The sequence below is a fragment of the Tauraco erythrolophus genome, chromosome 5, assembly GCF_009769465.1.
Source record: "Tauraco erythrolophus isolate bTauEry1 chromosome 5, bTauEry1.pri, whole genome shotgun sequence".
Lineage (NCBI taxonomy): Eukaryota > Metazoa > Chordata > Aves > Musophagiformes > Musophagidae > Tauraco > Tauraco erythrolophus.
The window spans coordinates 7,059,828-7,074,981 of record NC_141469.1 but is presented as its reverse complement, the minus strand read 5'-3'; the positions used below and the strand labels follow the sequence as shown (position 1 = coordinate 7,074,981).

Below are 15,154 nucleotides of genomic sequence, written 5' to 3'. Positions count from 1 at the left end.
CTCCATCAATTCGCAGCGAAAACCTGCCACCACACTTTCCCTACTGTCAAACATACATGCAAGCTAAACCAAAGCTCACGCAGGTTTGTCGACGTTTCCTACGGTCACATCTCTCACTGCCATAAGGCACAACCAGTGTCCCACGCACATGTACGTGTGCGGAGTGCTGTCGTGCTCTGCGGTTTTCCCACCACACCGAAACGCTGCTCCCAGAGTGGGACCACGCAACCTGGATATCCACTTTCAGCACCTCCACCCTTCCGTGCAAGACCCCAAACACTGCCCTGAATACACCAAGACGAGACACCAGCATCGTTACACCACCGATCATCTGCACACACAGCTCTTCGCTGTCCCGTCTCTCTCACTTAAATGGCTGCCTTAGGACAGCAGGAAAAAGAAGCCCTTTTCATAACTGTAACATCACAACACCCTGCAAGAGCGTGATGCGAAATACACCACTTTACCAAGAGGACTCTGGGCCCAAAAACACTGCTCAGCCCATGCTCCAAGAGATTTTTTGGGAGTTTGTGAACTTGTCAACAGGAAAAGCACATACCTTACCTTCAAGAAACTGAAACTAACAGAGCAGCTTATGGACCCTGGAAAGAGAGGAGGAATCTGACACTATTTCAACCTCCGTTTTCACTAACATACAGTTGCTTTATTAGAACTAAAAAGGTCATTACCAAAACACCTCTCGCTCAGTTTACAAGAAGGGAGAGTTTATGTACCCCCTGAAAAATCCCAGGCTGCACGTCTCTGGATCAATGACTAGCGTTACTACAGTCTCTGCTGTGGAAAAGCTAAAGCCAAGCCAAGGGCTCAGGGCCCATCTCCAACATATTTGCAGAGGCCCTGTAAGGAAAATCCTTCCATGAGGCCCCCGAACAACACTGCCGTGAAGCTATTGCACCAGCTCCCCACCACTCGTCCTCCTGCACCTCTGTGCCCACAGAAAAGAACAAAGCAGCAACTATTTTGCAGTCTCACTGCTACAGAGTGATCACCTCTGGAGGGAATAAGCATCAGAAACGCAAGGAAGTTTGCAAAAAAGGGGAGAAAAGTAAGAATCAGCAACACTTTGCTAAATGCAACACCCTACGACCCAATTCCCACTCCCACATACTCTGTGGCTGAAGTTGGACGATTCCTTCATGCTTGGGGGCAACGTCTATTCCCAGCCAGGTGTCCGAGAGAGACACAAGAGTCGGGCGTGCTTGCTCCACACCTAACATAATAAACCCTCCCAAACCCAAGGGCTGGTTCACCAAAGATACACATGCATGTACACACACACACAGATTAATACTCCCATTTTGGCACTTCCAGAGCCAAAGCTAGCCGCTGGGTCAGATCCAAACCCCAGCCCGTGAGCTGTTGATGTCTACTGTAACTTACCTCTAGGAATCAGAAATACCTTTGTCTCTCTCTCCCACACAGCTAGTCCCTGACGCTTTCTGATGTCTCTTTCTCAAGGACATATTAAGCGTATGAACAAATTCCGCTAACCGATAAGCTTTGCGTTGATGTAGAAGGCATCCCCAGTCTTGAGGCTGCAAACATGAAAACAACTCTTTACTCACTTTCATAGGCTCGTTGTGAAACAACTGTGACATCGCCAGAGCCGCTGAAGTACACACTGTCTAAAACCTGCCACACGTGCAGGGGAGAAAGGAGAAACAGATACAAAAAACGGCAAGTGAACCTTTGCAGAAGAGGTTGTCTTTTAATAAACAAAAACCACAGAATAGCAACAAAAACAATCAAGCAAATGAAGTGCCACACTGAGAAATAGTGAGTCATGCTCGCGTACAGAGGCACACTTCTTCGCTTTTGCATGACAGCATTGTAAGTCTATCCTTTCCCTTTTTGCCAGCCAGAGGCATAAAACCACTCACAGACAGACCTAAGGTCTTTAAAATGTAAACATCTACAATGAAAACATACACTCCTGAAATATGAACACTTCAAAAAGTTCCGGTTACACTTAAGAGTAAATCCGAGGCTTTAAACAGAATGAGAACTTGTGTAACTGTTTAAACATCCAACCACTAACCTAGTCTAACACATAACACGAACACTCTTTAAGAGTTTCCATCGTTTTTAAAGTAGTACAAATACTCAATACAATGGAAGTTATTTTCCTATTCAGGTTCTCCGTCTATTCTCATTTATATCTTAACCTCAATTCCTACAAATATCCAACTCCACCTACCATATACCTGTCACACTGGGAATCCTCCCCAGAAAACACCTATTACCAAACACACAGCATTCTCCAATGCTCCCTATAAATTTCATACAAAGGACAGTAAAGTCATCCTGCAGGAGAATAATTTCAGAATAACGTGACATACAACATTTCTGGCAACAGCCTGGCTTAGTGCTCCTTGCCCACGTGCCCACAAGTAAAACACGCACAATTACATTTCTCCATTTCACATGGCTTGCATAAACTGGTTGATCAAACTTCATCAAGTCCTTTAGCAGTTGAACGCACTAGAGTGTCTGTATTGTCCTTACAAAACACAACTTGGGAATTTTGTGCTGCCGAGTAAACAGCAATTGCTTGGCATTATGTAAGGATTTCAAACTCCAGAAACTGCAAGTACGCCGTCGTATAAAACTCTTCTAAATACCCAGCTGCAATGCTGTTTGCAGTTTCCTTGCCATTGCCCATGAGCTGACTGCATCACTTAAAGTTGAGAGGGCAAAACCAAGCAGAAAAACCGACTCCCTTTACTTGAGAAGAACCTCATTCATTACTGGGTACAGGTAATAAAGCCTCGTCTCCAAGTCACCAATACCTTCACCCTGAATTCTTGATTTAGAACAATGTTTGAGGATTTCCTTATCAAAACAATGAATGCATGTTCACACAGGTTTTTTAGGACTTTTCCCAAAGAGCTTTTCTTAACAAGGGTAAGGTAATCCATCATGTTTCTTTAAACTACTTTCACTTCATTTAGTATTCACCGAAGTAAATCGCACAATAACCGCTTTCAGTTGTTCAGCTTTATGTTTAAAGCTTGTGCAAGTGTTCAGCCAACATAACGATGTCGCTAACTAATATCAGAAGATGCATGCAGAACTTGAGCTCTTTATGTTTACCGTGCATTCACTAATCTCGTTGTAACTATGACCTGTTTTTCCTTGCAGCAAGATAAACATACATAAAAACAGGGACAATCCGAGACAAGCCCAAGAATGTCACTGCAGAAGATGCAGAAGATAAAATGTATAATTTTTAAAAGGTATTCTTAGTGCTCCTTCTTCATGTACAACTTGCACAACAATTATTCAGTAGTACATAGTATTTTAGGGCTGTAACTGATGTCAGAGCAGTGGATAACAGATTCAATGAGATGAAAGGAAAAGGCTGCCAGAGCAGTGGGGAGAAACTGTCAACCCATAGGTATAACAAGCCTCAGAGTCACAGCTGGAAAGGAAGAGCTGGATTTTAGAAACGCCAAAAAGAATCAGCAAATAGAATTTCAGGAGAGGCTGAAGCACAGTGGTGAAAGAGGAACTGCACCAGGCACTCAGGGTGCCAGGGAGATGGCACAGCAGACAGGAGTAGGAAGAAATAACAAGCTGATTCGGAGGAGCTCCTATGAATTAAGATGCCCTTTAGAGTTGATTTCTCTTTATCTGGCCAAAAAAGGTTGACAGTGACCATGTTAGTTTTGCATTTCCCCGTCTCCAATACCAAGGAAACTGAATTAATCACTGAATCTTTAATAAATATTTTTGAAAAAAAATCAACAATACAGCATTTCACTGGTGCCTGTCCATCTCATTTACTGCAAGGACAATGCAAAGACAACATTAAGCCCAGAGACTTACTTCATCCTCCATCTATTTTATCCCCTTCCATCAAGCTGTGTATCCACCCTATGCTGACATTTAAATAATGCATCCACAGGGGAACAGCATGAGCTGCAATGAAGGACAACAGCTGTCAATCACTGCTGACCCAGAACAGTAGTGAACCAGAGTCTTCACAAAAAGGCTCTAAATTGCTTTTGAATGCAGCCTCGCTTGACTATAAAGAGTTCTTTGTAAGAAACCAAATTCCCTAACACCAAACAAATAAATTCACAGTGCATTTTTAAGACTTTTCTTCAAATATGTGGGTTACACTCTTCACTTTTACGGCCCCCTGTAATCACTCTTGAGGAGGTGGACAGAACACATCGTGGGACCCAGCCTGTACCAGGGAGACAAGAACTTGGGTTTGCAGGACCACAAACAGAAGGATCAGGCTGTAGTCCTTCTCCAGCTCTCTGAATAAAAACCCACTGCTTATTCAGAATACCTTCAAACCACACTAAGAAGGGACACGAGCACTTTCCTGACAACAAAAGAGAGACCTTACAATCAGCAGCTTGGAAGAATCTACTTGGCTCTGCTGCTGCTTCAGCCAGACCATTACTAGTACTGACTATGCTGGTTTAAAGCTATTTGCTGGTTTAAATCTCCATGCTGCCCCAGACTTCCCTGCAAGAACATGCTCCCAAAGCATGCCATGGCTACAAGCACTGGCAATCGCACTGCCTCGCCTTACACCACATCGAATCAGCAGACAGGCCAGATGTCTCTCACTCCCAAAAGCATTTTCTCCTAATACAGTATCACACAGATAATACTGATCCATTTACTAGAGTTCGATCACTGAAAATTCAGCCTCATTTTGAGACACCTTGCTCGGCTCTTCAATATCAAACCGTAACACCTTAAAATCACTGGTACTTGCTCCAGCACAGATAATGAAAGGCTACAGGAGACATGGCTTCTTGCAGCAGTAAAGCAAGCAGAAGGTTGAGACTGAAATAAATTAAAACTGGCAACATGGGACAGTTCTGTAGACCCCTTCAGCTTTGAGGAATTCCTGCATTTCTAAGGACACAAGCATTGTAGGTCGTTTTCCTCAATAAACTACACCGCTGTCAGCAAAACATCCATAGTGACTCTGTAAACATCTGTAGAACCACAAAATGAATCCTTCATATTTACATATTCAGAGGCACGGCCAGACGCATGTTTAGCTATTCATCCCAATTGCTCCATTACAGTTGGAGAAACTCAATGAACTGTATCCGTATACTATTTCCCAGAAACTGCTCAGCCTCGCCAAGTCTATGTAGCAGGATACCTTAGGTGACTCCCAGACAGAGATGACAGCCTCTTCCCATACATCTTCTACATGGCCCTCACTGGCTGCTTCTCCACACTAAAAATCACTCTCATTTTTGTATTCATTTCTGTTGCCACAGGTATCACCAGGGCCTAGTGGAGTATTGCACAAAACTACTCTACAGATGTGGTTCTCTAAATCCAGAAATCTCAGTCTGGCTATTGGTCTTCCCAGAGTTGTGGGACTGTATTAACAACTGTAATATGGTCCTAAAATTACTGTCTAACCTGAAATGTAATATAGGTGACAACTGCATGGACTCTTACCGGTTCATCCTCTTCAAGTCATCCATCAAGGAACACACTGTATCTCGTCCTGCATTTTAACAGACAAGATGGTTCAGGACACAGTACCACAAGACAGGCAGCAGCAACCAAACCGCTAGCTGCTGCTGGAAAGGGGCAGTCCCTGTCCCTCCATCCCACGCTCTCAGCTGCACACTCCTACCACCTCCCTCCCACCAGCTCTGACACTTATCTTGACATCTCAGTGAGCTGCTTCAATGTGTTAAATCAATCAGAAGCTAAAGCAGTGGAAGGGGGAGAGAGAGCAAATGCTTTTCTGTGAATTTAGCAAACCAATCCGCCCCTTTGCCAAACTCAGTGCTGGAGGTGGTGCGGGGAAGGAAGAGGAGAGACCATCCCTTTTAGCAGCAGAGACTCGTTAGATCAGCTGAAGCATCTGACTAAAGGACCCCTTGGCCAGTCACCACTGACAGTGTTATAGGTGATGTTAAAACACACATTGGGAAGGTAAAAAGGGATATGAGGATGGAAATGAAACACTTGAGTATTTGTTCCCCAGTACCCAGAAACACCAAGAAAAGGTACAGTATGCCAAAAAAATGGTGCCAGTCCCAATAGGTGCTACATGTATTTCCCAAAAATACCAAGCGCAGATCGAGATGCTGTGATGCCTACAAGCTTGAGTATGTTGAGGACATCTTTTGTCAGAAAAAATAACCACAGGGCTATGCCACCACAGCGCGGCAACAGAACATCTAATAAAACACATCAGCACAGTAAAGGTCTGCAGATGGACATCAGGCACCATGGGCACCACGTTGGCTCAGCCTGAGAGTAGAAAGGAAAAAGCCAAGAAACAGATTGCAAATGTTTTCAAGCTGTGTCACAGCTGGTATCTACTCGTTTTCACAAAACAGAACACCACGCAGTATTTCACAGTCATGAGTATCAGGATTTTGTGATTTGCGCATTCCAGCTGGAATCCGCAAATTGTTGTCATGATTGTTGTTTCATGAGATCTGCTCAAGTCTTGTCACAAGGTAAGAGGTAAGCTAGCAAGTTCCACAACACAAGAATATAATTTCACCATGTTGCCACTGCAAACGGCTATGGAGTCTAGTTCCTACTTTGCCCTTTCCTAGTACCCTTAATATCTTTCTCCTTTGAATCACTCGAGCAATGTGATTTCAAGCTCTGGAAGTCAAACACGAGTGCTAAGTTCACACAGGATCACTCAGCCAGAAATGCACCGTGACAGCTTTGTGCAAGACGACCTCCACTTAACTTTGCAGACATCTCATTTATATTCTCAGGCGACCATATCATGCTCCAGTCAAAATTCATCCCTACACTGAACAAAAAACTACATAAGAAAACAGTCCTGAAATGCCACCAGCACTCTAGAGAGTCATCCTTTAAATATTTTATCGAGAAGTCAGGAGGCAGTAAAAGAGGCAGACGGAAACTCAAGTTTATCCATATACTGTCACAAAACACTACCGAAAATGACAAACGATGAGAGAGTTGCCTTATTTTGAAATGCATGGTCTTAAACAGGTATTAATAAGAGCAAAAACTATTAATTCTCCATCAGAATTGAAATGCAATCTCATTACTGACTTTTAGACTTCAGAAGTCATGCCACAAACATTTCAAATATCACTCGTTATAGATACTCAATTCACAGATTGCATACATGTACTTTTTTCAGTAACAGTAATTCAGGCATTCTCAAGATAACCTTTATTTCAAAACTGGATTGCATTAAGGTTATATAGTCTGTTTTGCTTTTACGAGATAATTGCACTAAACCTGCTGCCACCGACAGTTAAACAGCTCCGTTGTTTCTAGTGTTATCAACCAGTTTAGTACAACTGACCACCTCTCAATTATTTTGAGACAACAAACGGCCAGTGATCTCAGGGCAACGTTCCCAAGAGTGCTAAATACTATAATAATAAAAATACAAATTTCAGTCATCTTTTGATCACATCAGAAGTTATGGATAGATTAATGGATTTAGTTCAAACTGCTTGAACAAGTGATGAGATATCAGAAAAATATTATTCTGGGAATAAAAAGGTAAAAAGAAATTAAGCTCAGAGAAACACTTTCAAAGAAACTCTTGTTACATGTTTCACTTCGGTGTGTTAACAACTTCAAGTATACAGAAACCACTGAATAATTATTTTTTAAAACTGCTTGCCATACATGTCATCCAAGGGAGTTGGGAAAAGCTTACAGAAACAAAACATCAGTGAGAGGATTAAGATTTAAAAGTCAGGTTGAGACAGTGATAAATTAAACGGCAATTAAACAGAATTTTGCCAAAAAAACTGCAGTTGGACAGGTCCCTGTCTTCTAGAAAAAATGACAGGTGTATGTATTCTGTGGAAACTGAACATGAGAAGAGAGCACTTTTCTGGGGCCTATCTTCAAGCACCTTTTGAACCCTGTGACTGTTAATTCTACTGCCGAAACCAGTGCTACACCTCTTCTTGCCCATTCAATTGTCTGCACACTTGGCACTTCTGCTGCTTTCACTACAGGATACAGGACTTGAACCTGCTTTTATTACAGAAGACGAATCTGAACACTTTTTTAAAATCTTTAGTAATATACACCAAACACTTTAAAAAAAAAAAAAAAAGAGAAAAATCCGAAGCCACAGGTTTTAACTAACTGCAATTTAGTCTTTTCATCTACTATATCAAAAGAAATCGTACCTTAAAAAAACATTAATAACACAGGTCACCTTCTGTAAAAGGTTTTAAAATGTATCTGTACCACAGGATAAACTTTTTATTGGAACCAGTTGCACAAATTTGAAGCCTTTATTAGACAAATAAATACCATTAGCAGCCACCTGATTTCATTTTCTTGATGAGCAATTCAGCAATACGTGGCTCCATTTTATCAAGATGACAAACTTTCCAGAGTCTTCATTCTGACATCACTAAATGCCATGCACGTGTCGCTGTAGTCTTCACCAAAAGTTTTAATCTACTCACGTAAGGGGGTCATAAAGACCGCTTTTGCAAGAACCTGCATTTATGTGACTATCTCCATAATTTCACTGTACACTGTCAAACTCTACTATGTTATCTGTATTTGTCTCATTTATTCAGCTATAGCTGTGCAATGGCTAAGCAGGAGTTAAATTATTTTTTTCTGTAAACAAGGATATGTAAGTACCTATAAATGCTCCTAATTTTTAAAGCTCGTGAGAAGATTTAAGGGCTAAATCCTGCCCTCTAGCGTACCTGGGGATGATGATGCCCCGAGAGCCCTCCACACTTCCAACAGCCCTTTCAAAACAGGGTGAAAAACAGCTGGGAGAGACAGGACACTTCATTGCCCACCAGAGACATCTCCTATTCGCCTTGCTCCACCTTCAGAATGTACCCGCTACTTGGTCACACACCTTCGGGGAGGGCAAGACTCTCTAAAATCTAGGTGAGAGGATGAGCAGACACGATGACAGATGAGAGAGCATCCTCCCCTGAGCAGCACCGTCCCTCAGCATGGGTCCAGTCAACACGGGTGCTCTGTCCCTCATTTTGTTAATTTACCCCTCAAGACCACGCAGAAAATAGTATGACGGTATTTCTACGACAAAATAAGCGAAAGACACAAAGGAAACATATTTTCAAGTTTTTTTACACAGGGGCTCTCTGCTGCCTCATTCCCTGGAACAGCTACATCTGAGAGCCGGCAGGAATTCCTGTGTTGACTATGTCGCAAAGCATTAGTACTTGGCAAACCAGTTAAGGTCTGTGCAATAGATCAGAAATAACGCAAAAAGAATCTGTCTTCAGAAGGACTTGGGTAGAAGCAATATATTCAGACATTTAGGGCCAGTTTTTTTTTTTTTAAAAAAAAAAGAAAGTCAACTCTCACCTAGTTCTAAGATTTGGAATAGGACACCCTGTCAACAGCTCCAGCCACATCTGTGGGTCACCAAAATGGGAGAGGAGATATTCTGAGTCCTGAATAACTTACGCACCTATAAAAAACTAAGCACCAGGTACTGAACCTTCATACTGAAACACTTCTTGACATTTGCTCAAACTTTTCTTTCTGAGGATCACAGTTAGTTTTCCTCCATTCTCACGAACAGCAATCAGATTTCTATCTTCTTGACTAAGCTGGTATGCTCTAAAAGTCTGCGTATACTTCAATATAGTCTTTTCAAAACGTTTACAGCGTAACTGTTTGAATGTTGTGTACAAGTAAAAATCAAAACATTAACAACTACTTATGAAAGGAAGTTTCTTAGGAAGACATTTTCCTGAACCAGTATTACCCTACTTTACATTTTCTTCAGATACTCGTGGAAGAGTAGGCAGGTACTGTGCAGGAAGAAGGTATTTCAGACATCTGCAGGGTTGATAAAAGCTCACGCCACTGAATCCTTTCTGAGTGACAGGCTAGTGCCTTGTCACCTCATTAACGAGTGGATGAGAACGAGCATCATGGTTTATGCTCACCATGAAATAAAGCTGCTTGAGAAATTATGGAAACATATATATGTCAACCATTCCTCAGTGAGGGAAACTGTGAAGGGAACCAGCTGTGCTATTAGACGTTCTCTAAAATGTACGGATAAGCGTTCCCTTTCCATTCCCCTTGCTTTCCCCCTTCCCTGGCACTGTAGCCTCTTTGAGGCAAACACCTCCGGAGGGTTTTCTAAAAGCCTTTCCAAAAAGACTGCGTTCTTTGTACGTTTTCCAGGGCATAAACCAAAAGTTGTTCATCAACAACAACAAAAGACAGATGTGTTTTTTGTTTTGCTTCAAACAACAAAACTCTAAGTGCCTTCTGTTTCTTGTTTGTCTGAAACGTACCTCCTAAGGGGAAAAAAAAAAACCCAACAAAACAGAAGTCCCCAGAGTGTGTCCAAAGGGGCACTTCACTGAAGTCACTGTACAACACGCATCAGATGTGGCAATATCGACCACGTAAGACGTATTGTCCTGGTTTTTAGCTGTGTGAATCATATGATTCCAATCCTCCAGCACACGGGACGTCAACTTCCATTTCCAATTTCACTGACGACACAATTACGAATAAACCAAGGTAAATGGAGTGAGTGTTAAACAGTCAAAACTCTCGGTTGCATGACATAAAACAGACCGTATACTTCGAACAAGCTGTCGCTTAGTACTAGAGGCAGATGGAGGGGAGCAAAAAAGGGGCACGGATAATGGAAATTTGTTTACAGTATTAGGTTTTGGTCTGAAACATAAGGAGATAGTAATTTGCCTTCTAAAATAAGAACTTCCTTTAAAAGTAAAAATGAGGATGTGCTAATCAAATGCTATTTTGTATAATTAATTCATAAGAATAGCAACTACCGCAAGAATCTCTCCTAATTGTCCTCTCATTGGATTTCTAAATCAAATTCTCTGCAGTTGTTACATTTCTTTCCTCAAAACCAGCTTGCAAAACCTTTCACTTAACTAAAAAAACCACCATGCGTTATTTGAGGTGTGTATTTTCTTAATTTTTTTTTTTTAAAGCCTTCTCACGTTGTCCAAGATTTATTGCCATCTGCCATGCCAACGTGACCTGCCAGGCATACCACAAGATTTCGCAGGGACTTCCACAGAACAGCATTCACCAGGTCAGAGTTCAGCGTCGCGCAGATTCGTACGAAATGACGTACTTACAACAAAGATGCTAAGGATGTGAACCACATAAGGCCGTAGCAACGTGCCTCGCTGACACTTCAAGCACGGATTTCTGTACTTCTCAGAAATACAGTTCTTTCAGGGGGGAAAAAAAACTCACCCAAACAAAAAAGAATAATCAATCAAACAAAGAGCTATCTGATAATGAGAAAAGGAGAGCACGACAGCAAGGGACAAGGGAGCGGCTCAGGCACGGTGGCACTCCTGTGCCTAGGTGCACTTGTTGGAAGTGAATCCCTCCAGCTGTATCACACTTACAAACTGCTCTTTTTAAACAAAGGGATTTTCTGCAGATGGCCAGAGAGGATCAAGCTGACAGGTACCTGAGGAGCTCCCCGGCAAACGACTTTCCGCAGCACAGGGCAGAGGCCACATCAGCCATTTATAACTCAGGGTTTGCTCTACCTGTTGCCACCATTCACTCGAGAGGAAAAAGGGCAGAAGAGAGGGGCTTCAGACAGACAAGTGCCAAAGAAAAGGGGAAAGAATACTAATGATCAGATAGTACTGAAGAGGCAGAGAAGAAAAAGTAGAGACCAAACAGAGAGCCAGAAAGCAGTGACAGCAAAAAAAAAAAAAAAGCTACAGAGCAAAAGAGAGAAATTTGAAAGGGAAAGAGTAAGGCAGTGCCACTAACACTAGAAAGATTTTCAAACATCATTCAGTACTAGCAAAGCAGCATGAGAAATCAGTTGAAAAGTTTCTTGTACTGATAAGGCTTAACAGGAAGCCTTATCAATACAAGATTGTATTAACTTCATGCCTTAACTCTGGCATTTTTCACCACAAATGGCAGAGTACTGAACCAGGAGAGAACCTGATAGCCATGGCAACATCTGGAGACCCAGCTTCAGCCTTGTCCATCCCCGACACAACATCATGTCCCTTTGCGGCAGATTTCCAGCCTATTTTCACAGCTACTTCTAAGGGTGAGATGACATGTTTGGTGAACTAATGAGCTTTATTTCCTGAAAGAACTCCCACATTTCCCAAATACAAAAAGCTAAAGCAAGCTCAATGTATTACTGCACACCCTCCAGAACAGACTTGAACCTGCACAGTAACCGACTGGTATGTGTAAAAACCAAACCACTTATCTATAAGGTAAACTAACATTTTGCTTTAGGCATCAATAGTTGAAAAGTCCACCTGCAATAATTTACTGCACTGCATTGGCAATAGATGTATTTTGTTACTACTCGCACAACACTGACTATGCTCCCCTTTAAACCAGTATGTGAGAAAAAGAGAAATGCAAATACATAGGACCAAGTCTGAAAGCTTCCTATAGCTTTTCCTAAGAATACTTGTTGGCCTAACAAAGGATGCTAACTTTCCCGAAATATAGTGTTCTGCATACACCTTCAGTTCATTGTACGTAGAATATTTCTACTGAAAAGTCATAAAATAGAATAGCCTCGGACTGAAGCCCAACTTGGCAATAACTGTTATTCGGGAACAGTCTGTTACAGCATTTCTTTGGAATTGCTGGAAAAGCTTTTTTGCAAATGTTGAATGTCCAAAGTGGAAAGTAATATTAATAACCTTTGGTCTGTCTCCTCACTTTCTTCTCCTCTTCATCCTCTGACTTTAGTCTCATCTGTGCATCTATCACTCAGAGCACAAGGTGCAAAACAGATGAAGAATCACAGTAAGACCTTTCCCCTGTCCTTTATGCCAAGCGCCTGCAGGCAGGCTGCTGCCTGGTTGAGGTGCCCTGTTTTGCAATAACAAGTTTTCCCAAACCAGGAATCGCGTTGAGACATCTATCTGACAGACAGCTTTACAGCTACTCCTTGTACCTGTTTTGAAGGAAATACCTCACGGGCATTTCAAAAACTTGCCGCTACATCCGCAAAAACTCCATACTGAATACTTTTAAAATGTTCTGAGGTCTGCAAAAAGGCATTTTGTTCTTGGGATACAGAACAGCCTGCATTTGTAAAGCAACCTGGCCCACGCTCCCTGCGAGACTGCCTGTCGGAGAGCAGGCACCTGGCACCGCAGACAGCAGAGCGCGCTTGGGTCACGGATCCTCAGATCGCGCTAACCACTCAACCGCGGGCTGTGCAGCCAGCTCAGGAGCCTCTTCCTCCCTCAAAAGATAAGGTTCCAGGGAACAAACTGCTTCTGCTGGAATCCATAGGTTACGTTTTAGCTGTATTCTATCCGTCCTTAATTAAGTTTGTTGTGTTTTTTTTTTTAAAAAAAAAATCACAACAGGCAACGTTTTAAGCCAAAAGGGTGTTTTCACCGTACTTTGTTACAAACCCTGCCTCTTGAACAGATTTACATCTCTGTTCCTAAGAGTACTTGTACGCTAAGAGTACTTCTATTCATGAGGACTTACCCACATCAGAAAAAAGAAACACACCACCTTCTTTCTACCTTTGTGCAACTAACTCATTTACCACTGCTGTGTAGAGCAGTCAAGTGCCATTACACCCATTTAAGAGCCACGCAAACAAATTCAGACACCTTCAAGCACGTAAGCAAACCTCGGTGCGTCTGACAAGCTCTGTACCGCAGGAGGTTGAATGAGGGGATGCCAACAAGAGCTTGCACCGGGACATCCCACCGCTGCCGATGTGGTACCCGGCTGTGAGAAGCCGGGCGCGGTCTGGAGCCACCAGCTGCAATACCCGCATACGAATAAACCACACGCCCGCACGTAGGCACCTTTACTCATACGCGAGCGTGTGCGCGTATTTACACACGTTTCCCAAGCAAAGCTCGCTGCCGATGCTTCAGCGGGGCGGGACGGCCGCCGAGGCGCCCACCCCTCTCGGGAGCCCCGCTGCCCCGGGCGGAGGGACCGACCGCCCGCCCGGCCCCGGCCCCGGCGCGGCGGGACACTCACTATGCGGGTCGCTCTTCTCCCGGACGCCGTCCACCCTGCCGTCGGGGTTGATGCGCAGGAAGAAGCCGCCGTTCTTGCAGTAGAGCCGCTTGGGGTCCTTGAAGTGCCCGGGGGGAAAGGCGCCGCTGCCCCCATCGTCGGGCAGCGCCGGCAGCGTGGTGATGCTCCCCGCAGCCGCCGCCGCCATGCGCCGGGCCCCGGCGGCGCTCCGCCGCCCCGGGCCCCCGCCGCCCCCCGCCGCCAGCCCCGGGCGGCCTCGCCCCCTGCCGCGGCCGTCCAGCCTCGCCGCCGCCCGCCCCAAGCCCTGCCCGACCGGCCCCGCTGCCCGGCGCGCCCGAGGGTCCCGGCCCGTCCCGTCCGCGGGAGCTGCGCAACGGCGCTGCCGGCCGGCGGAGGAGGGCGGGGAGCGAGAGACGAGCACGCCGGGGACAGGCTCCCCCCCGGCGGCACCGGGCTGCCCCCGCCGCCGCCCCGCCTCCGACCGCCCCCGCTCCGCGCCGGGGGCCGCTCCCTGCCGGCGGGGCAGCGGGCCGGGAAGGCGGTCGCGGAGCGGCGTTTGCTTCCCCGGCTGTCCCGGGAGCGGAGCGGGGCAAACCCCGGCCTGAATCGCGGGGCTTCGTTCCGTGAGACCGGCTCCCGCCGCCGGTCGTTCCGGCAGCGCTGGGAACGGGATCCAACAAACGTGCCAGATTCAAGGTCGGACATCTTCTCTTCTGGCTTTATGAATAAAATAACTGGAGAGTTCTTTCAAACCAGAGGAAGTTCTGCGGCTTCTGTATCGAATTAAACGGTTCGAATCACAATATAATGAAACGAGTTGACCTGTTAAAATCCACGTGGCAACCATTTCACTCTGTCCATTTACCGAAGAAAAACTAGTTCCGTTCCCATTCATCAGTAGCAAACTGATCAACTGGTGTCTACAGAAGGCAGCACATGAAAATTCTGGCACTAGCCTTCTAAAAACACTACCAGTGTTTCTAAACCAAATGCATACATAGTTTATAAAGCGTACGGACCCATCAAATACATTTTGTGCTTGAGGCTGACAACAAAACAAGATGAAGATGTTTGTTTCCAAATCCACGCTTTCTGCCCCAAATCTCCTGTCTAGCGGCAGGCTGTTCACACCTGTACCACGGGAAGCTCTCTGACT

At 44.5% G+C, this 15,154-nt stretch overlaps 1 protein-coding gene across 1 annotated transcript in view; it reads right to left on the bottom strand.

Annotated features, from left to right (window-relative positions):
* Window positions 1–14,185, bottom strand: part of FGF2 (fibroblast growth factor 2) — a 28,747-nt gene extending 14,562 nt beyond the window's left edge. Inside the window, exon 1 of the mRNA XM_086612132.1 lies at window positions 13,999–14,185. Within this exon, the coding sequence (XP_086468258.1) occupies window positions 13,999–14,185 (187 nt within the window). The remainder of the gene's footprint in view (window positions 1–13,998) is intronic.
* Window positions 14,186–15,154: the final 969 nt, after the last annotated feature.